Source organism: Protopterus annectens, chromosome 9.part0, assembly GCF_019279795.1.
Source record: "Protopterus annectens isolate FY-2018-M chromosome 9.part0, PAN1.0, whole genome shotgun sequence".
Classification (NCBI taxonomy): Eukaryota; Metazoa; Chordata; order Ceratodontiformes; family Protopteridae; genus Protopterus; species Protopterus annectens.
This window is the reverse complement of record NC_056743.1, coordinates 1,727,953,149-1,727,978,249: the sequence shown is the minus strand read 5'-3', so window position 1 is coordinate 1,727,978,249 and position 25,101 is coordinate 1,727,953,149. Positions and strand designations below refer to the sequence as shown.

Genomic DNA, 25,101 nt, shown 5'->3' with positions numbered 1-25,101 from the left:
GTGACACTCTCTGTGATGTGATACTCTAAGGGATGGGATTACCCACATCGCCAGGAACAAAAGGCCCTGTGAATGTACATGTTGAGCACACAGCTTCACCAGTGCCTAGTGAAACTTCAGTGGCTGAGATCCCCACATGGGTGCCCCTAATGACTACTCCAGCAGTAGGGTCAGACATATATACTTCTTCTGAAGAGGACATGCCCCCCACAGGTCAGCCACACACGGGTGTTGGATGCTGTCAGATCTCATACTGCCCCTGATATGTATGCAGCTCTTGTAATCAATCAGCAGATTGCTGGTCTGTTACTCAGACAATGTCAAATTATATATACATTTCTCTTTGGAACTGGTAAATGTGCTGTCTAGCATGTTTTAGGATGTATAAAACAAAGTTCAGCAAGCATACGAAACACAGAAGAGTCCCAGAACATGAGCAATAAGATTGCAAGCCTTTAATGTAAGCGCTTTCGTGGAAGTCAGTACTCTGCCTAATGTAGTTAGGAATGTTGTTCCAAAGCATGGGGAGTTTCTGTGACAGGAATCTATCCCTCCAGCATGTTCTATTTATTGTTGTGGTGAGGTTTAGCTCACTAGAGCGCGCGGCTCACAGTGACTTGGATTTCTTTAGGTGGAGCATGTCCATCAATTCTGAGTTGGATATGGCTTTGTAAGTCAGGCAGAGATCACCTCTGAGTAAGCGATATGCCACTGAGTACAGCCGGAGTTTTTTCAGTTGGGCTGCATAGGACATATGTTTGAGGCCAGTAATCCTCTTGGTGAGGTGCTTTTGTGGTCTTTCAAGCTGTTGGAAGTGTCTTGTGAAGTAAATCCCAAATGGGACATTGTACGCTATGATGAGTCTGATGAGTGACGAGTAGAGGGGCACTATAACCTCTTTATTTCTAGATGCGAACCCCTTAGTAATTAGATGGACCACATAGAAGGATTTCCTAACTACTTTGGCAATATGATTGTCAAAGGAGAGATTACTATCTACCTGGATCCCCAGATCTCTTATTACCTCTTCTGTATTAAGGGGGCTGCCACCTATGTGGTAATTCGTGGGTGTTTTTTTTTCCCAAATGGGATGACTATACATTTTTTGGCATTTAGCTTGAAGCCATGACTTTGACACCAGGTGTCTGTCTCAGTAAGGCCTTTTTGGAGGATGTCCATGTCAGCCAGAGAGTCAATGATGGCTCCCAGTTTGCAGTCATCGGCAAACTTGGTTAGCCATAGTCCTCCTATGTTTGCCTGTACTTCTGAGAAATATATGCTGAACAGTAGGGGTCCCAGAACTGAGCCTTGCGGGACACCACTTGTGACTAGTTTAGAGTCAGACCTGGAGCCCACTATTCTTACCGTGTGAGTTCTGTCTGTAAGCCAGTTGGCAACCCATCTTGTGACGTAGGGGTTTATGTTCAGGCTGGTGAGCTTTTCTATAATACCCGAGTGAGGAATGGTGTCAAATGCCTCGGTGAGATCAAGGTAGGCTGTGTGCACTACCTTTCCCTCGTCTATGGCCTTGGTAACCATCTCGAAGAAGTCAACCAGGTTTAGTAGGCATGATCTGCCCTTAACAAAGCCAAACTGGGTCGGGTCAAGTGTTTGGAGGTTCCAAATGTCTTTCTTAATGAGTTCCATGATGATGCGGTCCATAGCCTTGTAGACCAGGCTAGTCAGGCTTATGGGGCGATAGTTACCAGGGTCAGTTGTGGCCCCTCCTTTGTGGAGCGGAATAACCATTTCTGTGCGCCATTCTATGGACATGTAGCCTGTGGAGAGGCTGAGGTTGAACAGCGTGTTTAGGTGAGGGGGTTAGTTTGTTCTGCAGTTCGTGCAAGATGCAGCCTGGGACACCATCTGGCCCCATTGATGCTGTGTTTTTGGCTTTTGAAAGGGCTGTTTTCAACTGTGCTTCTGTGATTTCCGGGACACTACACGTTTCCGGTATTGTTGTGGGCCCTTTTGAAAGTGAGAGGAAGGTGAAGTTTGCACTGAATCTATCTGCCAGAATGTTGGCAATATCAGTAGGTTCAGTATATTTTGTGCTATTTTGCACTATCTCAGAGCATATCTGTGAGTTGCCACTTAGATTCTTGACATAGCTAAAGAAGGCTTTGTGGTTATCTTTCGAATCCTTGGCTATTTTTCTTTCCAAGTTAGCCTTGGATGATTTTATGAGGGACATTAGTTTCTTACTGATACTGATCAGGGATGTCTCTCCTTCTTTGGGATTTGCTTTTTTTCTGAACTAGTTTCCTCCTTTTGTTGTATAACCTGTTTATGGCAGGGGTCCACCAGACTGGTTTTCTTCTCTTAGGGGAGTGAGTCTTGGTTTTGCAAGGGATGGCTTGATCCATGAAACCTTGCAGGTGCTCATAGAGTGCAACTGTAAAGGATTTGCATCTTGGGCAGTGTTATCCTTTAGCTTGGGGGCTGTGAAACTTACCACCTCTTCCTTAAGTAAGGTAAAGTTAGAAAAGTTTTTCACTGTGGTTTCTTTGGTTGGGGGTGGTGGTGGGGTGTGAACATCCAGGGTGATTAGTTTATGATCTGATTTAACCAGTGATGTGTTGACCTCCGGTACAGAGCACCTGTCACCCATGTTGGTGATGACCAGGTCCAATATGTTGTGGCCTCTGGTAAGGGAGTTTACCAGCTGATCCAGGTCATTTGAGTTGATAAATTCCAGGAAGTGCTGAGCCTGGGAGTTTGTACTCAAGTAGTTTTCCCAGTTAATGGTAAGGTAATTGAAATCTCCCAAGATCAGGGTGTTCTGTAGAGCCTTCATGTTTTCCATTGTCTCCAGAAATGTGGAGTGGTGGTCCTGGGTCATGGAGGGTGATCTGTAGCAGGCTACAATTTGTACTGTAGATTTGCCCAATGTTAGTTGCACATGGATGATCTCAGAGGTATGCTGTGCCATTAACCTGGAGGTGTGGGTATCTTTGATGAATATGGATGCACCCCCTCCTTTTGTGTTTCGGTCCGTGTTCTGTGGCCGAAATGTGTAGTATGAGTTGTAGCCCAGTAGTGCTGGAGTTCTCTTTGGAGCCTTGAACCAGGTTTCAGTTACTGCACAGATGTCGATGTTCTCCATACTTAGGAGTGCTTCGAGCGCATGCATTTTGAGATTTAAACTCCTGGTGTTGAGTAGCATAACCCTTAATTTTTTACTTGTGCTGTTTACAGAGGTGAGTTTGAATTTTGAGCCTTGCCTAAAAAAGGCACTATGGGGGCAGTAAGAGCCTTGGCCAGTATTTGAAAGCCAAGGGGTGACAGGTGCAAGCCATCTCTTGAGAAGCAATGCGGCTTGTCGAGCATGTCATCCCAGGCTGACAGACACTGGATCCCCTTTGAATGATACCAGAAGCTTAGCCAATTGTTGAAATTGATCATTCTTTCTTTATACTGTGGTATCATTCTTGGTGAGGGCAGGATGCTACTCAGGGTCAAGGTCATACCCGCCTGGGCTACATGATCAGAGAGTTATTCCATGTCTCTTTTCATGTAGTCCAGGGAGGTACGGCTCAGGTCATTCACACCAACATGAACAATGACAGAGTCATATTTGTACTTGTTCTGGAGTGACCTGAGTGCTTGTGTTATGTGGTGGATTCTGGCTCCCGACAGGCAGCTAACAGTAACCTTCTCCTTGTCCAGCCTAGTGAGTGGGGCATCAGTGTGCCTGACTATTGAGTCACCTATTACTAGTGTGTTAGGTATGTTATTTCACCTTAAGAGCTGTGATTGTGTGACACATTGATTTTGTGTTTTATGTGTTGTCTGGTTTATGATCAGAGGTGCAGGTTTTGTGGGTGCCTGCTTTGGAGCTCTCTGATGCTTTTGCAGGTTTTTATTTAGAGCCCCCAAGTATGATTTTGTGTATTTATGTGTATTTTTTGCCAGTGCTGGTTTAGTAGGTCTATGCGAGTCTGGAGGTGTGGTGCAAGTGTTAACCTTCTCCTCATGACTGTCTGTTCCACTCTTGGGTGGAGATACCTTAGCCTCCAGTTTGGTTGTATAATTGCATCTCTCACATATGTTAGTATTTTGTGGTAGGAGGAGAGGGCTGTCTGTGTACATGAGGCAGTTGTAACATTGCCTCTGGCTACCCAGATTCTCCAGCTGGACTGGAGACTACACCTGAAGTTGCCCTTTGGTCATGCCTGAATAGTAGGGTGAGATGCTTAGTCGCTTGGTTGGTGAGGGGTGGATAAAGAGCCTTGCCCTGCTGGGCAGTCAAATGTTGGGGTATATTATTGCTTGCTAATAGGTCTGAGCAAGTGCTGGACTGTAGGATGCTTTTTGAGTGCTTAGGTTGAGAGTTAGACTAGTTTCAAGTGAAAAACTGAAGAGGAGACTTAGTGGAGCTGGGAATAATTTAACCCTAGCTAACCGGTGCTGCCCGGCACACAGAACCATGCAACGCATTTTTTAAACTACTAAATTCTGGGCTAGAACCACTCTTCCAGGGACAGATGGCTGCTCAAAGTTCCCCTCTCTCACAGGTGAACAGAGAAACTTCCCTCTATCCAAGTAAGGTATGGGCAACTCAGAAACTTGTAACACAGCCCTGAATTCAGCACTAGCCTGAAAACTGGACTATACTAGCTTAGAAAGGCAGGAAACAAGACATTTATTTATTTATTTATTTATTTATTTTGAAAAGATAAGGCAAAAACAGTAAAAAGTACACTTAAAACAGCTTTAAACAACTACAAGTGATCAGAAAAGGCTATCACACTTTAGTGTGTAGCCTACAACAGTTAAACAATTTATTTAAACAAAAAACAACTTTTTAAAAGTGCAGACAGTCAAATAAGTACAATATGTGAAAAAAACAAGCTTTTAAATCACAGTAAGTGCTGGAAAATCAGCGTTTAGGTGGAAAACAGTTACGTACAGCAAGAAAATACAGAAAACTGATACTCAATCACTCCAAAGTCTCTCTTTTAAGCTGGAAGGCTTATATCAGTTTAAGGCTTTCTAGTGCTTTCCAATCGGTTAGTTACAGGAAAGATGGGAAACAAGTGCAGATGTGGTCTTTTAAACCAGAAAGTTGAAAGAGATGGACAACTTCCCGAATGGTCAATAATCTACAATTCCTGGGCCAAGAACCACTCCTCTTGTGGTAGACAGGCTACCTAGTACTTACCACTCCCACTGATAAGCTAGAAGGCTGTACTCCAACACAAGGCTTGGGGGGCTCAGAAGCTTACAAACAGTCCTGGATACAGGAAATCTGTACCTGGACTAGACTAGTTACGAGAAAGGTGGGGATCAAGCACAAACACGGGCTTTAAAACCAGAAAGTTGAGAGAGATGGGAAAAAAACTGCCCAAATGGCCAATAAACTACAATTTCTGGGCCAGAACCACTCCTCTTGTGGTAGATAGGCTACCTAGTGCTTACCACTCCCACTGATAAGCTAGAAGGCTTCCCTCCAACACAGAAAGGCTTGCGGGGCTCAGAAGCTTACCAACAGTCCTGGATACAGCAACTCTGTATCTGGACTAGGCTAGTAACAGGAAAGGTGAGAAACAAGCACAAGTGCAGCTTTTAAACCAGAAAGTTGAAAGAGATGGGAAAAACTGCCCAAATGGCCAGTAGCTACAAATTCTGGGCCAGGAACCACTCCTCTTGTGGTAGATAGGCTACCTAATGCTTACCACTCCCACTGATAAGCTAGAAGGATTCCCTCCAACACAAAAAGGGTTGGGGGGCTCAGAAGCTTACAAAGAGTCCTGGATACAGCAAATCTGTACCTGGACTAGACTAGTTACAGAAAAGGTGGGGAACAAGCGCAAATGCAAGCTTTTAAGCCAGCAAGTTGAAGGAGATGGAAAACTGCCTAAACGGCCAATAAACTACAATTTATAGGCCAAAACCCACTCTTCCCGTGGTAGATAGGCTACCTGATACTTACCACTCCCACTAGAAGGGTTCCCTCCAAAACAGAAAAGCTTGGGGGGGGGGCTTAGAAGCTTACAAAGAGTCCTGGATACAGCAAATCTGTACCTGGACTAGACTAGTAACAGGAAAGGCAGGAAACAAGCACAAACACAGGCTTTTGAATCAGAAAGTTGAAAGAGATGGAAGAGCTTCCCAAACGGCCAATAAACTATAATTTCTGGGCCAGAAACCTCTCCTCTTGTGGTAGATAGGCTACCTAGTGCTTACCACTCCCACTGATAAGCTAGAAGGCTTCCCTCCAACACAGAAAGGCTTGGGGGGGCTCAGGAGCTTACAAACAGACCTGGATACAGCAAGTCTGTATCTGGACTAGATAAGTTACAGGAAAGGCAGGAAATAAGCTAGGAATTTTTTTTTGTTTTTTTTACAGAAAAGCAGCTAAAACAGCAGTAAATACAATTCAAATGCAGTGCAGGCTAGCACACGTATATCAATATTACGACAAATACAGTTTAATTAAATGCAATTAAATTAACAAATGATTAAAAAACAAGTACAGAAGGCATTAAATTAGAAGGCTACTAACAAGCAGTAATAAGTGCAGAGTAAGAACAATTGAACAGATAACAACCCGCAGAACAGCAACTAAGACAGTTACAGTAAGAGCAGCTGAATATATATATATATATATATATATATATATATATATATATATATATATATATATTTTTTTTTTTTTTTGTGGGAGGGAACACAGCAGGATTAAGAGGCTACAGGGATTGTCCTTCTCAAATGCTCTCTTTGTACACAGTAGGAGTGCCTGAAATCAAAATATGATCTCACTGTACTCAGTTGACTGAGCAAATGAGATAGGCCTAGAAGGAGTATCCAAATACAAAATTACAAGAGGGGCAGGTAGTATCAAAGCCACCAAGATTAACACCAAGACAAGAACAGGGAGGGTGGGTGGGAGAAACAGTGGAGACACAAGAGACAGAAACAGAAACAATGCAGCACCACTATAAATAATAGGCAAGTGTATAAATACAACACAGTACAAGTTAAAGTGGCAAAATATGTACTTATCAGTTTGAAATAGATTCTAACTCTGCACAGCAAGTCTATCAGCTTTCCAACAAGTAGATTATTTATTTGAAATGATTAAGAGTTATACATGTCTTGGTATCCTCAGGAATTGACATACAACACAGGCCCTTTGTTTCTGCATATAGATAACAAAGGATCCCTTATGGTATCCTATACATTCTAAAGTATCTACAGTTTACTGGGTAGTGATGTCATGGTATAGTAGGTGGTGTAACTCACCTCAAGGAACACGAACATGAGTTACACTCATTCCAGTGTTCTCCATTATTGCCACTGTCTGTAGTTTTCCAGTTACTGCAGATGGTCTTAACATGGTGTATTACCAGAAGTGTCACTGGTGGCAGCTATTAAGACATGCTGTTGTGTTATTTGGACTGCAGGTCTGATTATCGCTACGGCATGAACTCTGACAATATCAGCATAGAATATAGATACCCATTGTCACACAGCACTGCCATTACATATAACTCTAAATAGAACCACCATCTTGGCTCCATGTACATGAGCTCCTTCGTTTGCATCTAGTTACATGCTCCCTTGTGTGCACTACATATCATGCCGGTTTAAGCTTTGTGCTGCTGTACTGTGCACGGTTACTTTACTTTCACTACAGTTTTGGGCAGCACACTTCACTGCCTCACTTTGAATTCCAACCTTTGATTTCTCACTATTTTGTACTGAAGAAAATATAAATGGACCATGAAGGATTTTCATCATCTTAGAGTAAGCTTATTATTAGTATAATTCAGTTAGAATGATAACCTGAAATTATTTTCATAGACTATCTAAGGAACCATTGGAACATAATACTATCAGTGAAACTAAATGGAGAAGTAAAATTAATTTAGGATGTCAAGGGTTGTGTTGCATATATTCCATCTGGAAAGTGGAAAAAGGGACTGAAAAACAAAATCACATCAATACAATAGTCACAATGGCCCCTAATGTGTGTGATGACCACTTTGGAGTGTAAGAAATTGTAATAAGTAGCAGAGTGATTTCCATGCATTAAAAGTGCACATAATACCAGGCAGGGCTGAAAAATACTTACTTGTTTTCAGTTTTATTGGTTGGGTTTTCTTTTAAATGACTTGGCCAGAAAGGCTCATTTTGAAGACCTGGCAAAGGATAGGCTGAAACCCAGAACTATAGTATGTAGAATTCTAATAGCTCATTGTCTCATCATTCTCTGCAAAACTGCCAGCCATCATGTACGAACAATGCAAACTGAGGGTTGCTACATGTTACTTTTATTTACATTTCAGTAATTCTACCAGTTTTATGGATGTTATTGTTTTTTTGTTTCACATACTGTCATTGCTGAATGGCCATTTAGGAATATACTATTTTTTTCTATCAAAAATATATTGAACTACAGTCACTGTTGGATTACCATTTGGAATAATAATATTTTATGTTAAAATATATATGTAACTGCAATCACTGATGCTCTTCTTTTTCAGATATTGTGCAGAATTATTGCAGCTTTCCTTCACTACTTCTTCTTAGCCTGTTTCTGTTGGATGTGCATTGGTGCACTTCAGCTCCAGCTTATGGTACAAAACCTTAAGGCACTTAGAGCCTTTCAAAGACATTCTATCAAAAAGCGGTACATATATCCTGTGACTTATGGGGTCCCTGCTGTAATTGTAACAGTTTCGGCAGCTATTTTCCCTGGTGGATATGGAACAACAGAAATGTAAGTTGACCTGAAATTCAATACACAGTTTCTGGTATACTTAATGTAGTGCTTTGGATAAGAAATGCTTCCCTCGTAAATGACCAATGCAAAGTACTTTGCATAAAAATCACCCAGTAACAACTGACAAGATCACAATTCTCCTACATCCCATACACAATAATGGAAGGGATGGGAGGTTGGCATGATTAAGGAGTTTACTTTATAGCCACGAGATGCAGGGTTTGATTCATGCATGGGGTAATTGGGTAGGCATAAAATGGTCCACAAGGGCAGTTAGCCTAGTACTAACCTATGAGCCTAGAAATGTGAATTTTTGTAGGGAGCAAGCTTCCCCACACCACCTATATTGGTGCAAGCTGCCCACATCTTGAAATCATATATATAGTAATAACACAGACCATCAACAGTGAGGAAAGGCACGACACTCCAAACAATGCTGTTTCTATGTCTGAAAGGGCAGCCTTCTGAGCCTTGATAAAAGGTGATTATAGCCAGTTGTGTTCAGACAGTTAGAATATGGTCAAGTGGTATTAGCCACCTGTAGAAAAGCTGCAGAGAAGTTATGTATTACTGCAAAAGTAATAATTAGCATCTAAGATGGAAGACAGAAACATGATCCTTTGTGATAGACTTTCTCAGCTGCAAATCTTGAAAACTGACCATTATATACAAAGTAACAGGAAAGCTTAGCACAAGTGTTTTACAGGGGACACTAACCATCTGACAGGCAAGCCCGCTAACCCCAACATTACTGATATGAACTTTACAACACTGGGGAAGGGGAAAACTCACTCAAACAGCATATGGTCATGTTTGGCAATCACTTGTCTTCCTCTTACAAGATCAAACAATCAATTTCTGTGATTTAATGCATCGAGAACACACAGTGAAGACAAAACTAGGGAGAATCGTGTTATTTTTAAAACCATTTTTATGGATTTTTCTTCCTAAAACTTATAATCACCACTGACAGTACAGTAATACTGGGAAATATAAATAAATGGCTGACTAATCTAGTTTTATACTATCATATTGTATCTGAGCAATTCACTCATAAAATTTACCCTTCCCTTTCAGTAGCAACTGTACAATAAAAAAATCTGTTTGACTATGATCATTCATAAATTCAATAATTTGCAGAGGTTCCTCTGATTCTCTTTAGCAATTAATTATATTATTGCTTCATATGAAAATACACTTGCAAAAGATGTATTCAGATTGGTAAAATCTAAGATCTAGGTGAAAAAGAAATATCTCCATCTGGCCAAAGAATCTCTAAAAATATCTTGGGTTAAGGGAACTAGGACAGGTCCAAAATATATGGCACAAAGAGCTTTCCTCTAATTGCTGTTACTCCAGCATCTTATATATGACAGAGATACTTTTTGCAAGCATCCTCAGAATACAAAAGAACTTGTCTATATAACCATTGCATACTATTGCCATGGGAAAGCACAACCTGCATTTCTATAACTGTTCCATCTTATTGTCTGTTACCTCCTAACCAAACACTTGCTCATTAGGCACTAAAGTCTGCAATGGATCCCTGTATAAGTTTAGAAGACTAAGGGATATATTAGATGCACTTTGTCTGAGGGAATGACTCAACCATTTTCAGCTTTACAGGCAAGAGTTTCCTGTCAGATCTTTCAGCATTTTCTTATCAAGTCATAAGAGAACTTTCTGTTTGGATATACATTAGTGCAGCAAGACTGAAGAATAAAAAAAAAAAGGTCTTACCCATCCTCTGTCAGTGAGCTATGCCCAACATATTACTCTCTTACCTTCCTTTTGTAAGATAGCATCAAGTAAGGAACTGGCTTTGAGTCTACAATAGGAGTGAGGAACACCAGAGAAGACCTGAAGTCCTCATGCCTTAAACCTGCCCAAGACGTTTCTAAGCCTGAAAACATGGATGCAATAGATACATTACTCCCACTTCCCATTGTCTTTGTCTGCCTTACTGATTCATATAGATTTCTAATGATAACTAAAATGCAACTCTTTAATATGATTTACACTCAAATGTGCAATCAAAAAAAAGATCACAATTTTTGAAATGGAATCATATTCAAAACAGATGAGCTAAACATTAAAGCATTTTAATTTGTTCCTCCCACCTACCACCACCCACTCTGGAGTATCCCCCCATACCCATGCTACTAATGTATATGAACTTTGAGATTGCTGTATTACTGAGAATTTTTCCAAGGAACCACAATATGTATATTTAAATGCAAAACCACAGAATCACACATTAAGGACTACACTTTAGAGTGTCAATCACTGGTGTGTCACACTTGTGTGTGCAAAATATTCCTGACACCACCCAGCTACTGATACTTTTCCCCAAAAAGCACTACAGTAAACTTTCAGTTAACTGGCACCCATGGGGACTGGTAGATGCCAGATTACTGTAGTTTCTGGCTGCTTGAGAGTTACTATTAAAAACAGGCCTGACTAATACTGTACCCTATACTATTTGTTTGGTCTGACTTGTTCTTAGGTTGGGAAGAGAGGGAATTTATTCCTATCTTCCTTTATAAAACTCTAAAAATGTTAGGTATGTTTTTGTGGAGAGGGGAGACAGAAAGTGCAATACATGAAAATTGTACTATATTTCTTTGATTTTTTTTTTTTTTCTGGTTGCTTAAGTTCCAGATAACTGAGTGTTTACTGTATAATGTCTCCCCGGGATGCAATAAGCTAATTTCTCTGTGCAGGAACAGTGTAGCCACTCCTGCATGGAATATGGCTGCCAAGCGATCCAGTAAACTACTGTTTTGACATGCATGAGCCTGTCTACACTATTCCTGCATGGACAACACTGCAAAATGCTAATTACCTCATTTGCTAGTGAGAACTATGCAAATGAGGTGAACTGGTGATTCAGCAAGCAGGCAGCCATTCGTGCAAGAATAGTGTTAGTTGCAAAAATGTATTTGGCTACTAGCCAAATACATTTCTGCAAAAATGAAAGGAGAGGCATGACAGCTCAAAGAAAAGCATGTATTATAATCTTTAGGCATGCCAATGGCCAAATATATATTTTTTGATTGATCTTGGCTGTTTAAGGATACGGCAGCAGCACGCAAACGGGATTGTGATTAAAATAAAAACAAATGTGAAAACCCAATTTTAAGGGAAATCTGCATTTTGCCATTATAGTCTATGACATGCAGACTCAAAACAATACCAGGGAACAGTGGTAGTTAATGGGGAAAGGCTCTGCAGTAGTGCAATAAATATGGGCTAAGGCAGTGGGGAATGCAAATGACGGTAAATTTACTGAATCAAAAATCTACTAAGTGCCAAACTGCACCTAAACGTGTAGGTGCTATAACATGATTGTGTAAGTAGGAGGAGCAACAGACTTGAAAAGGGGGTGTGTCATGCATAGTGTAAGCACATTGGAACCCTATGGCACAGAGATAAGCTTAGCTAAGCACTGCTAAGCAAGGGGGTGTGTCTGAGGCTATATTGACTTATTCCATGAAATGAAGAGTGTTCGCATTCAGGGAGAGCCATTTCTTCGTGTTTACATTAGCTAAACATGTGTGCATGGCACACATCAGTTCTAAAATAAAAACAAACAAAAAACCCCCCCCGGAAATAACAGGACCGTTTACATTTGAGCACCAGGTTTGCGTGACACGCCTCGGGGTTTAAAAGGGGTGGAAATGGGAAGGGAAAAAAGGAAAATAGCAGAATACAAGCAATCAAGAACAAATTACATAGTTAGCAGGTGGAATGCATCATAGTCAGCCAGTCATATAGGCAACAGCTGCAGCACAACAGTATAAACTATGGAAACTCCTTACAGTCTGGTTTTTCCCACAAACTCTGCACCATTGGTGTACACATGTGGGGGAATTTTAACTGGAAAAATGTTAAGGGCTGCCATTGCTTTGATCCACTGGTCCAAGAGCACCCCCTTCCTACTCTTTAGGTCAACATAGTGGTGCCGTACCTGCTCAAAAGTCTGGGGGATGCTAGTAGCACTGGTGAAGTCACTTGTGAGATGGTCTCAGGCCTCCAGTTTGTATTGGGAGCCCTGGTACTGGCCCTGCAGCAGTCTCTCCTCATGGTTTTTAACAAGGAGTCCAGCCCTATATATAAAATGGTAAATTCCAAAAAAGCTTCTGTAATTGAACTCCCATATTAATAAAATTTATAACAAAAAAAGAAAATAATGAAAACTTGCAAGAAATCCCCTCCCCCTAGCAAACACAACAATGAAACATGCCAACAAGTGACTTAGGAGCAGTAGAAAGTTGCACTATTAGAAGCGGTGGTCGCTATTCAGAACCAACTACAGCCCATCAGCCTCACCGACCTTATATGTAAAGCAGGGAATATATCATAGTAGAACTCATTATGCAGATATAGGCAACTTAAATGATCATGACCCTACTCAATTTAATTTTGTAGAGGGCAGGTCATGTATCCTGACCCTTGTAAACTTATATGAGAAGGTTACAGAGGCTGTGGACTTTGGTCACTTTGTGCATGCTGCTTACCTTGATCTTGCTAAGGCTTTTCACAGTATCCCCATGCTGGAATTATTGAAAAGGTAGATACATTTAATATAAATCTCTTATTTTATCCTCTGGATTGCAAACTGGATATCCAACAGACTCCAAGTAGTGAGAGTTGAAAGTACCCTCTCTGATTGAAAACTGTAACTGGTGGGACAGCTGGGTCTTCTGCTGTTTAACATTTATTTTGCAGATATCCAATCCAATATCCCAGAAGTACAGTTTACTAAGTTTGCTAGTGACTGCAAGCTGGGCACTATTCTTTGCTCATCCAGTGATACTGAACTGCTATAAATGGTCTCAAACTGAATGCCAAATGTGAAGTATAGTATTGTTTGACTATTCCCTCCTCATATGTCATAAGTCATGCTTCCTTTCACACAGAGACAATAATAAGAGACTTAGGTACTTATGTGGACAGCTCTTCAGCTCTCTCATTCAATCATCACATTTCCATCATATTCAGGAAATCCTTCTATTTCCAGCGGAACACTTTTAAGATCTAAAGAAGTCATCTTTCAACTGTACTATTTAACACATCCATCAAATGCAGTGCTCCCTTTGGTATACACAGATCCAAGTATATTGTTCAACTAGAAAGGCCCCCCCCAGTGATTTCTGACCAAAAATGAATGGCTCCAAAAAATCCTTTAACTCTCCTGACAGAGTAGCACAACCCCCTTATACTCAGTTGTTTAAAAGTAAAGGCCCTAAATCCTTTAACTGTCCCAACAGAGTAGCACAGATCTCCTTATACTCTGTAGTGTAAAATTAAAAGCTCTAAATCCTTTAACTGTCCTATCAGAGTAGGACAGATCTCCTTGTACTCAGTAGTTTAAAATGAAAGGCCCAAAACCTTTTAACTATCCTGACAGAGTAGCACAGCTCTCCTTATACTCAGTACTGTCCTGGCTACCCTGAGGTGCTCTTTGATGCACTTTTTGAGCCATGAAAGATGTTGTCCTATTTCACCACCTATTTTATGCAAACCAGTAGCTCAACGGACACTCATACCAGAGACCTACATTTACAACAACACATAAACAAGACTTGCTGAAGGGATAGGTTCCTAACTCATTGTATTCCCAGTCTAGGGAGTAAATGACCACTACACATCAAGCAAACTTCTGTTTTGTCTGCCTTTAAAGCTAGTCTTGATGATTAGATGGGTAGACATAAATTTACACCTGAGTTATCATGTATGCTTCTAAATGAGGTGGAGGGCAGGTGCTATTAAAAGTTCTTAACCCCCTTTATGAGTACTTAAGGTATATATAGCCAGGCTTTTTATGGTCACTGTGACCACTTGCCAGGTATTATTCTTATGTTTATATCTTCATGACCCCACCATCTGCAATTTATATGTAATGGGCAGGGGATATGGTCTCACCATCACCTGCTGCTGCCAGTTAATATGCAAGGTTAGCTGGTCATAAGTGCATGAGGTAAATGTGCACTTAAGTAACAACTAACCACCTGACTTACCCAAATAATCTTTATACCATACAAGTGCAAAGCAAAATTATAATCACTGGCTTCCCCATGATTTCTCCTACTGCTAATTGTGTCCTTAACAGCAGTAATTGAAACCTGACCAACATTATTTTTGCATGCAAACACACACACACACACACACACACACACACACACACACACACACACAATATTTTGTAGAAGGGGTAAGTGATATATGTGCAATAATACCCCCCCCCCCATTGTTGTACTTATTTATTTTTATTTGACATTTGTTGACCGGGTTAGTCCGACAATCAGGATGGAGGTTACAGTGACAGATCCAGTTATTGTATAGATAGTTTTTAGTAGCTGTATTGAATAGATTTCTGTGATTGATATTTCTAATATCCAGTGGAAGTTTATTCCAGAACTGGGCTTGGGAGAAGCTGTAAAGGTTTTGTCCTGTTTTAGTTTTAGGCATGAAAATAGAAAGAAGGTTTTGTTCAGAGATACAAAGGGACCTTGGAGGCAAGTAGGGGGAGAGGAGAGGGACAATGCTGGGACAGAAAAATAGCAGATATAAAACAGAGTGAATTATTTGGAGCTGAGAGAAGTAAGGGGTGAGGAAGCTCTAGACAGTTTAGATTTTTAAGAGCTAGATAGTGGTGAGAGTGGTAGGAGTAGTCTGAAGTGAATTTAGCAACTTTATTGTAGGTGGATTCTAGTTTTGATAGGAGAGTGGTTTGAAGATTGGTGAGGATTTGTGAGCCATAGAGTAGGCTGGGGAAAAGATAGGCATGCAACAGGGCAATTTTGGCTTTATTAGATAAGAATTGTTTTGTTCCTATAAAGGAGTCTGAGTTTTTGGTGGGTTTTCTTAATGTTGTTGAGAACATGTAGGTCAAATTTGAGATGGTCATCGAAGATGACTTTAACAATGATTACAGATATTTGGATTTAATTTAAAACTTTTATTTCAAATTCTATAGCACTGATAGCCATTTGCTAAACAAAACAATACTGTCTCACAATGAAAACAGGCTTAACATGAACAACAATAAACATCTCTGCTCTTGAAACCTACATTCAATGAAACTGCATTTAAACCCACTTTCATAGAAAATGTGTTTTACGTGTGGCAGACTAAGTGCACTTTTGGGTTGTTTTCAAACCATGGGCCTCCTGCACACATTCTAGGGACCATGCATAAATGTACATATTCTTTAATTCACCTCCCTGATTGCATTAAGTAATATTCCTTATTTAATACAGCACCTATTGTTAGAGTGTATTTTAAATTTGTAGTTTTTAACATTTTCCCAGTAACCAGTGAAACAAACCATCTGAACCAATAATGACAAGACTATCAGTTTCAGAATATTTCAACCATAAAAAGGCCACTCAGACTGCTGTTATTATAATCCACCAATATCTGTTAACATGCACGATCTGTGCAGAAGTTAAAGTCATCTGAATAATCCCATATTAAATATAACTGTAACTAATGAAGAGGTTGCTGTTGGGAAACATAATTGCAGTACTTCATGTACAAATTCAGTTTTTGCTGCCCTTGAAGAGTAAGTTGCCTATATTACATTAAAAAAATGGTCTGTGTCAACAATCAATCTACCTGGTGTAGCAAGAGAACCTCCAGCCTTCTGCACCAAAAGCAAGTGTGCTATCTGTTGCACCACTGATATTGAACAACATGACTAAGAAATTCTGTGACTGACATTGACAGACAGTAATCCTCACTAATTTGCAAAACAAAACAAAAAATAAATAAAATTAAATGAGACCTGGCACTGATGTGGAGGTTTAAGACACTTACTTGCCAATAATTAAGATCAGGATTTGACACTGAGCAAAGTCACTTTACTAGACATGGCCCCCAAATGGGGCATTATACATACACATGGACACTCACACCTTGAGATAAGTATTTACTCACAAGTGGGCTTGGCTGCTGCTCTGTATTTGTGCAATCTGTTACCACAATTTTTAATGAGACTTGCTGTGCTGTATAATGATGGAAATTGTACTCATAAAAATCTGTTACCAACACAGTTGTCCTATTTCTCCATCAGTTTCTAATAGGACAGGTTTATGTGGATTGCTGTGCTGTGTCTACTGCAAGGTCCTAATTCAGGTGCTGTGTGGTAATAGAAGTTAACATGTTGTGTTGCCTGCAAGGTCCTAATGCAGGTGCTGTGTAGTGATGGACGTCAGTGTGCTGTGTCTCCTGCAAGGTCCTAATGCAGGTGCTATGTGGTGACGGAAGTCAACATGCTGTGTGTCCTACAATGTCCTAATGCAGGTACTGTGTGATGATGAAAGTCAGCATGCTATGCCTCCTACAAGGCCCTAATGCAGGTGATGTGTGGTGATGAAAGTCAGTGTGCTGAGTCTTGTGCAATGTCCTAATGCTTGTGGTGAGTCAGGTTTTACTTTTCTTATATGCAGGAGATTTCAGGGCTCCCCAGACAACATGGGCCCTAGGCAACTGCCTTAGTCATCTAGTGGTAGATTCGGCTGTGTGTATAATCATTATCTTCTTCCCTTTTCCCATATTCTACATGGGGTGGTAGTGTTATGTCAACTGTCACCATCTCTCTTGATTCAATGCCACTTTCTTACCTTCAACAATCATGCCTGACTTCCATAGGTCCTCTCTCACACTATCCATCCATTTCTTTTCTATATGCACTCATCTTCTCTGGTCTTCTTCCTGTCTGTCCCAAATCTTCTTCACCAGATTGTCTTCTGCTTTCCTGTCCATGTGCCTGAACCATCTTAATTTGTTCTCTTTGACCTTCTCTGTAATTGGAGCTATGTGGGCTTCTGCTCTGATGTCCTTTTTCCTCATCTGTCCAACAGTGTGCATTTTACCATGCATCTCAGGCACTTCATCTCCCTCACCTCAAGCTTCCTCAACTACTTTACCTTCACTGCTCAGGTTTCGGTACATTACAGTAGTACTTGATGCGCCACTGTTTTGTATATCTTACTTTTTAGCTTCTTTGGCATTCTTCTGACACTCAAACCCCCTGATACTCTATGCCAATTTTCTGCAGCCACTCTAATTCTAGCGTTGACTTCCTCATTCAGATTTTCCTTCGACACAGCCCAGCCACCCTTCCAAGATACTGGAAGCTGTTAAACTGTTCCACTATTTTCTCTTCTATGTCAGGTTTCAGCTTCTCTTAATTTACTTATTGTCATTACAAATGTCTTCTCTGTACTCAGTTTCTTCATCTGTGCCTTCAGCTTTCATTCCATTCCCCTATAATTTGCTGAAGTTCCTATTCAGTCTGCCTATAATACCACATCAACTATAAGATAAGAATCAAGGCCTACAAAAACTACAAGCACTGTTGGTGATTGCCTGCTAGTGAGGAAATAAATCTCTTTGTGTCGTGTTGCTTAAACTGATAGAGCTGCTTTCTGTTTTACATGTTCCATTTTGCATTCTATACTAAAAATCTGCTTGACTTGGTGTTTTTGTTCTGTGTGGCAGATAGACACTTAAATTATACAAGTTGCACATTTTACATGCTTTATTTCACTGGTTAATGTGTTCCTTGAGTGATACTCAAATGCAGAGAATATATCTGTGACCTTGTCTTTTCTGATAAAACTCATGGCCTGCAAAAACTACAAGCACTGTTGGTGACTCCCTACAGATGAGGAAAGTTTGTGTCTGTGAGTAGCTTAAATTGATAGTGCTGCTTTATCTTTTACCTGCTCCATTTTGCTTTCTCTTTTGAGAAATCTGCTTGGCCTGGTGTTTTTGTTCTATGTGGCAGATAGAAGCTTAAATTACCTAGGCTGCTCATTTCACATGCTTTTTTATATACAGAGTATATCTGTGGCCTGTTTTTTTCATTTCTGATAAGGACAAGCTCTACAAACACTACAAGCACTGTTGGTGACTCCCTGCTGATTATCTTTCCCACCCGACATGCCATTGCTTGATCTGCTTTTTAAGCTTGATTATTTTTAATCAGCACCCCCTTACTGTAAATTGAGCATTATAAGTTCCTCCCTTTCTACACTGCTGTTGATATCTTGAATTATTTAATTGCCTCCCCTTGTGCTTATTTTGAAAAGAAAAGTGCATTTTGGTTCTCTTTGTCTGTTGTACTTGCTATGAATTCATTATCTAGCTAGCTGTTGGATAAGTAGAACTGTATTTTGACACTCTAGCAAGCACTTTTCTGTGGTTTTTACATTAACAGGACAGAGGATATTCCATGTAGGGGCAGTGGGTGGTAGCCTGGACTGTATAGGTTTGGGAAACACACTAAAGATTTCAGCATGTAGTTGTTTATTGGCTGGATGGCTTATTAATCATTGTACCTTGTTTTTAGTGTCTTTATAAATTCTGCAGTGTTGAGTGGCTATTTGCTCATTTCTACAAAGCAAAATACTTTTTTGAATAATCACACTTTTATAAGCTGTTTGAAATACTCTGCTGTTATCTTAAATTATTTATTGCCTTTCCTTAAGTCTAAGTTTGTTTGTGGGAACATTTCACTTCAGACCCTCTTTTACTGTGTTTTTGCATCAGGAGGACTGGGGTTATTCATCTAGTGGCAGTAGGTGTTTGCCTGGCCTATCTCAGTTGGGAAGCACAAAAGGACTCTAAGTATAGTCATTTTATTGGTCAGAGGGTTCAGTTGTTAGATGTTCTTCGTGTTTCACTGTTGCAGTCATCACACTTGGTTTATCCTGCCGGGGGTAGCCCTCTGTCAGCCCGAATACCAGAGGCTTAGTATTTCTGCGCTGGGTGCTGTCACTCCAGGACTGACATCAGGTCGTCAGTGGTATAAAAACAGGCAGCCGACGCCATTACATCGGCCTTTTTTGCTGAGGAGCCTGAAGAAAAGCAGTTCCCATGAGTGCCGGTCGGACGCTAACTGAGTTTTCGTTTTCGAAATTGAAGTTGAAGTTTTCTAAAGCTAAGTACCCCACTGGGGATCCTTTATTCTTGCTCTAACTGATGTCAGAAAAAGTTAACAATTGTCTTGTCTGTGGAAAGCAAATACCACACCAAGATTTCCATTCTTACTGCATCACCTGTTTAAGCCCAGACCACAACGTTCCTCGCTGTAAGTGTTGTGCTTTGCTCAACGCCAGAACTATACTTTGTCGGGCCCTTATCATAGCTAAATACTTTCGCTCTCGATCTCTGTATTCCGAAATGGCTTCGGTAAGCCATCCGACTACCAATCTTCTGAAAAAACATAAGAATAAAGACAGACACAGACCGCACAGGTCCAAAACTGCTGAGGATGCTTCAGTTAAGCTAGTTGCCAGTTTGCCGGTAATCAGTGAGGCACTTTCACAGCTCTTGATGCCTGCTTCTATGGATACGCAGGCTGCTACCGAGACCTGTTCAGAGTCTGGTATGCCGTGAGACTCTTCTTTGACTATGGAACCTGTGGATGTCTCTACCTTGGATAGGTCCGGAGCCACTGTGCAAGCTCCAGCTTCAGAGGAAGTTCTTCACACTACCGATTTTTGACACAAACGGATTTCTTTTGCATCTTCAGTTCTTTCTAAATTTACTGAGTTTCTAACACCCAGGGTATAAACTACACCTAAAAAAACAACGACCCAAGTTGAAGCACCTGCTTCCATGCCTCAATCTCAAATGCTTAAAATGCCAGAAGACCTTATCATGCTGATTAGGGGATGCCAGCCTACCCCTTCTAAAAGAAAAAGAGATCTGTCCCCAGCAGCTTTATTTGACCAAGAGTCTGCCTACTATGAGGTTTCTGATTATGAAGACATGCCCTTATCTGCTTATGAGGATTCAGATGCAGAGGAATCCATTCCTTCTGCCTCTCCTCCAGAGGAGTTTTCTTTTGGTGAAACCCTACATACCTTGAGAGAGCATGTCCATTGGGAAATGCCGGGATTATCCTCAGTCCAAAAAGAGACTAATGGAATTTTTAGATTTATCACAGCACAGACCCTTAGCTATTCCTCCTGTTCTGGATGTTGTGGATGATGTTTTCATGGAATCCAGTTTAACTCCTGATACTCTACCTCCTGCTCCCAGGAAACCTGACAGGTATTACAGAGTCCCTGACTCACACAAATTTATTTTCAAAAATCCTACTGCTGACCCAGAGGTCATCTACCAAGGACCTAAAGGAATAAAAGCAACAACAGCTAAGAATCCCACCTATTCGGATAGGGATTCCCAAGCTTTAGACAGATGGGTAAAAAAGTATACGTCTCTGCAACTCTGGCCAGTAGAGCATTAAATTGTCAGTTCCACATGCTGAAATACCAGCAACATAACAAAAATGATCTACCTTTCCAGAGTGTGCAGAAAATAAAGAATTACAGGAGCTTATGCATTCTGCAAGCCAAGTTAATAAGCATACTCTGCAATGTGGGTTTGATGCCTTAGAAGCATCCTGCAAAGCAGCAGTCACAGGTTCTGTACTTAGAAGGCATGCTTGGCTTAAGGAACAGACCCTGCCAGACCATGTCAAATCAAAATTATTGGACGGACCACTGAACAAAGACGATCTGTTTGGCACCAAGGCAGAAGAGGTTTTAAAGAAAAAAAAAAATAGATGGAAGAAAAAGCTAAATCTGTGCAGGCGGTTAAAGACTTTGCAAGACCAGCCTCAGAGATTTAGTAGGCATTGCCCCTCAAAACACTGGTCCTTTCCAGACCTCTCTAGGCTGGCTCAGACTAGACCTAGGGGAAGCAAACCCCTCCCAGACAACAGGCCCAGGGAATGCAATGATCTAAGCAATGGAGTACCACCACTTCTAAAACAGGGAGTGCTAAGCCACCCCCTTATGGAAAGAATTCACAATGACTATTCAACTCCACCTCTTACCTCTGCCCACCTGCTTGTGCCCCTAGTGAAAAAATATATTGAGCCCTAGGAGGAAAACTTGCCTCCCATGCAAAAAACTGGGCCTCCATCACCAACGATCGATGGGTCCACAACATAGTGCCCCAGGGGAATAGATTTTATTTCCACACACTGCCAACCCCAAAAGCGTTCCCAGATCTTCCTCCAAACCAGTGGGCAGAGGCACAAAACCAAGTTCATTCCCTGCTCTCCATGAGGGCAATTCAGCTTGTTCCTGCAGACCAGATAGGCCAAGGTTTCTATTCCAAACTTTTCCTGGTACACATAAAAGAGGGCAGATGCTACCCAATCCTAAATATATCCATTCTAAACACCTTCCTGGTGGTACCAAACTTCAAAATGTTCACCCTCCAGCAGCTTCTTTCTATGCTATCCAAAGATGGTTAGCCACTCTAGACCTAAAAGAAGCCTATCTGCGCATCCCAATCAGAGACTCTTGTAGGAAATATCTATGTTTCAGGGCAGGATCTATGCATTATCAGTTCTCTGCACTTCCCATTGGCTTATCCACTGCTCCCAAAGTTTCACAAAATGCCTGGTTCCAGTCATTGCTTTTTGCAGACCAAGAAATATTCAAATTCACCCTACTTGGATGACTGCCTGATTCAGGCAGACCATCATTAAAAGCTGTTGCAGCACCTGACATTTGTAAAAGACCTACTGACCTCACTGGGGTACACTATAAATGAAAAGAAATACAAACTAGTTCCCAGTCAGAAAATTGTATTTCTGGGAGCAAGCCTGGACACAGCATCCCATATGGCATTCCTTACTACAGAAAAACAAGCCTATATGACAGGCTACTGGTCTCAAATGGCCACCAGAATCCAGTTATCCGCAAGGAAAATCCGGAAGCTCTAGGGTTTATGGCCTCCTGCATTCTGCTAATTCCATATGCCAGACTTCATATGAGGAAACTTCAATGGTACTTAAAAAGCCTTTGGTGTCAACATTCTCAGGACCTGGAAACTATTATACCTATGATACCTTGACTAAGGAAAGATTTTCTTTGGTAGGCAGCAGCATGCAACCACAACAATGGACTTCCCTTTTCATAACCCCATGCCACCCAGACCCTAACCACAGATGCATCAGACTATGCCTGGGGTGCACACCTGGATGTCAGGTGCATTCAGGGCCACTGGAGCCCAAATCAAATTCATCTGCACATCAACCAAAAAGAGATGCTAGCTGTTCAGCATGCTCTCACAGCTTTCAGACCCCTACTCTCTCCGGGGCCTCTACTAATCAAAACAGACAACACCACAGTGATGTAGTACATCAACAAGCAGGGAGGAATCCATTCTTACCCACTATGCAGGCTAGCCATGACCCTTCAGCACACAGCTTCAGCCATGCAGATTCACCTGCAAGCACAATTCCTGCCACGCAGCCAAAGCTCTCTGGCAGACAAATAAATCTCCTAGACCCACACAAGTGGCAATTAAACCACAACACCTTCAGCCTCGTAACCCAGAAATGGGGTACCCTGAAGGTGGACCTATTTGCCTCCCACAACAACCATCAGCTCAGCAAATTCTGCAGCAGAGAACCTCAGAGTAAGGCATGGAAAGTGGATGCCCTATCCTTCCAATGGGTAAACCTCTCGATCTATGCATTTCCCCCTCGACCTCTTCTTACAAGGGTGTTACTCAAAATAAGGGAGGAAAGATCAAGGGCAATCCTCATTGCCCCAGACTAGCCATGCCAACACTGATACCCATTACTGTGCAGTCTGTCACCGTTGCCTCCATAGCACCTACCTCAGATTCCAAATCTCCTGACCCACAGAAGGGAAAGTTCTTGCATCCACAATTGCAGACCCTGAACCTAGCAGCCTAGCTTATTCCTTGACCTCTCCTCCAGTGGCCAGCCTAAGCAAGCAAGTCCTGGACATTATACATGAAGCCAGATGACCCAGCACTAGAAAATCCTATGCTGACAAGTGGAAGAGGTATTGCTCCTAGATCCAGGATAAAGGAGGTGAACCAGAACAGTCCTCCTTACCTCTCATCCTGGATTACCTAGCAGGCCTGCTTCACAGGGGCCTATCCTTCTCTTCTATTAAAATCCATGCCTCTGCCATCTCTGCTCATTATAGCACAGAGCCACCTCTCTTTTCTCACCCCCTCATCAAGCAGTTCCTTAGAAGGGCTAACAATTTAAGGTCACCCAGAAGAGCCCCTACCCCTGCCTGGGACCTTAACTTTGTGTTGGAAAAGTTCACACACACACCCCCCCTTTGAGTCTGTAGCTTCAGCAGATTTAAAATTCCTCTCTTGGAAAACAGCCTTGTGTCTAGCCATCACTTCAGCTAGAAGAGTGTCTGAGCTACAAGCACTCAAGGCTGTGGAAACCTTCATCATTTTTCATGCTAACAGGGTCTCTCTCAGGACTAACTCAACTTTCATGCCTAAAGTGATGTCCAGTGTGGCTCTCAACCAATCTATTCATTTTCCCACCTTTTTCCCTAAACCGCAAAATAAGCAGGAAAGGATCCTGCACTCTTTAGATGTGCACAGACAGTTCAGATTCTACCTGGATAGGATTAAGCCCTTTAGGAAATCTGACCAGTTACTAGTCAGTTTTACAGCAGGGGCAAAGGGCAAGGCCATATCAAAACTAACTATTTCCAAATGGATAGCACGCTGTATCTATTTCTGTTACAAACACCATGGGAAACCTCCCCCACAATGGGTCAGAACACACTCCACTAGGGCAACTTCCACATCTGCAGCTTTTATCAGAGGGGTCCCTACCAGGGACATCCTGGAGGCTGCAACATGGAGTTCTGTTCATACCTTCACCAAGCATTACCACCTGCCTGTCTTTTCCAAATCCAGGGCAGGCTTTGCAACCACAGTCCTGCAGGGCATACTAGCCAGCCACAATTCTTCTTGACTGCCTCCACCCATTTCTTCAGCTTTGAGAATCAACCCAAGTGTGATGAATGCAACAGTGAAACACAAAGAACATAGTACAGTTGTGTACACATACCATAAATGTAGAGGTCTATATCAGAACATTGAAGTATTAAAACTTTGAATGTTCTGATATCGAACACTATTCAGTGAGCGCTAAGAATCTTGAAGCTGCAGAACAGCAAATTTTTTCCTCAGGAAAGAATTTGGTTGGCCGTTTCTGTGGCTTTGCTATTCTTAGCGCTGTGGTGGATAGTTACAGGTTGGATTCAAGTAAGTGTGCAATTGTTTCTATGTTAGGGTTAGGGGGCGGGTTAAGTGAGTTAGGGTTATGGCGCGGGTTAGGCATGTGTGTGTGATAGTGACAGACTTTAGGGTTAGGGGCGGTTTAAGTGAGTTAGGGTTAGGGCGTGGGTTAGGTGAGTGTGCGATAGTGACGGACCTTAGGGTTAGGGTTAAGGTAAGTGGGTAGATAGTGTATGTTTAGTTTAGTGTAGTGTTAGATGTAGGAATTTAAGTGTATGTGTGTGGTTGCTGTTTGTTTGATGTGC

At 41.5% G+C, this 25,101-nt stretch overlaps 1 protein-coding gene across 3 annotated transcripts in view; it reads left to right on the top strand.

Annotated features, from left to right (window-relative positions):
• Positions 1 to 25,101, top strand: part of LOC122812232 (adhesion G protein-coupled receptor E2-like) — a 1,489,088-nt gene that overhangs the window by 1,106,165 nt on the left and 357,822 nt on the right. For all 3 annotated transcript variants that reach the window (XM_044084588.1, XM_044084589.1, XM_044084587.1), the window contains one exon: positions 8,493 to 8,728. In XM_044084588.1, coding sequence (XP_043940523.1) covers positions 8,493 to 8,728 — 236 coding nt within the window. The remainder of the gene's footprint in view (positions 1 to 8,492; positions 8,729 to 25,101) is intronic.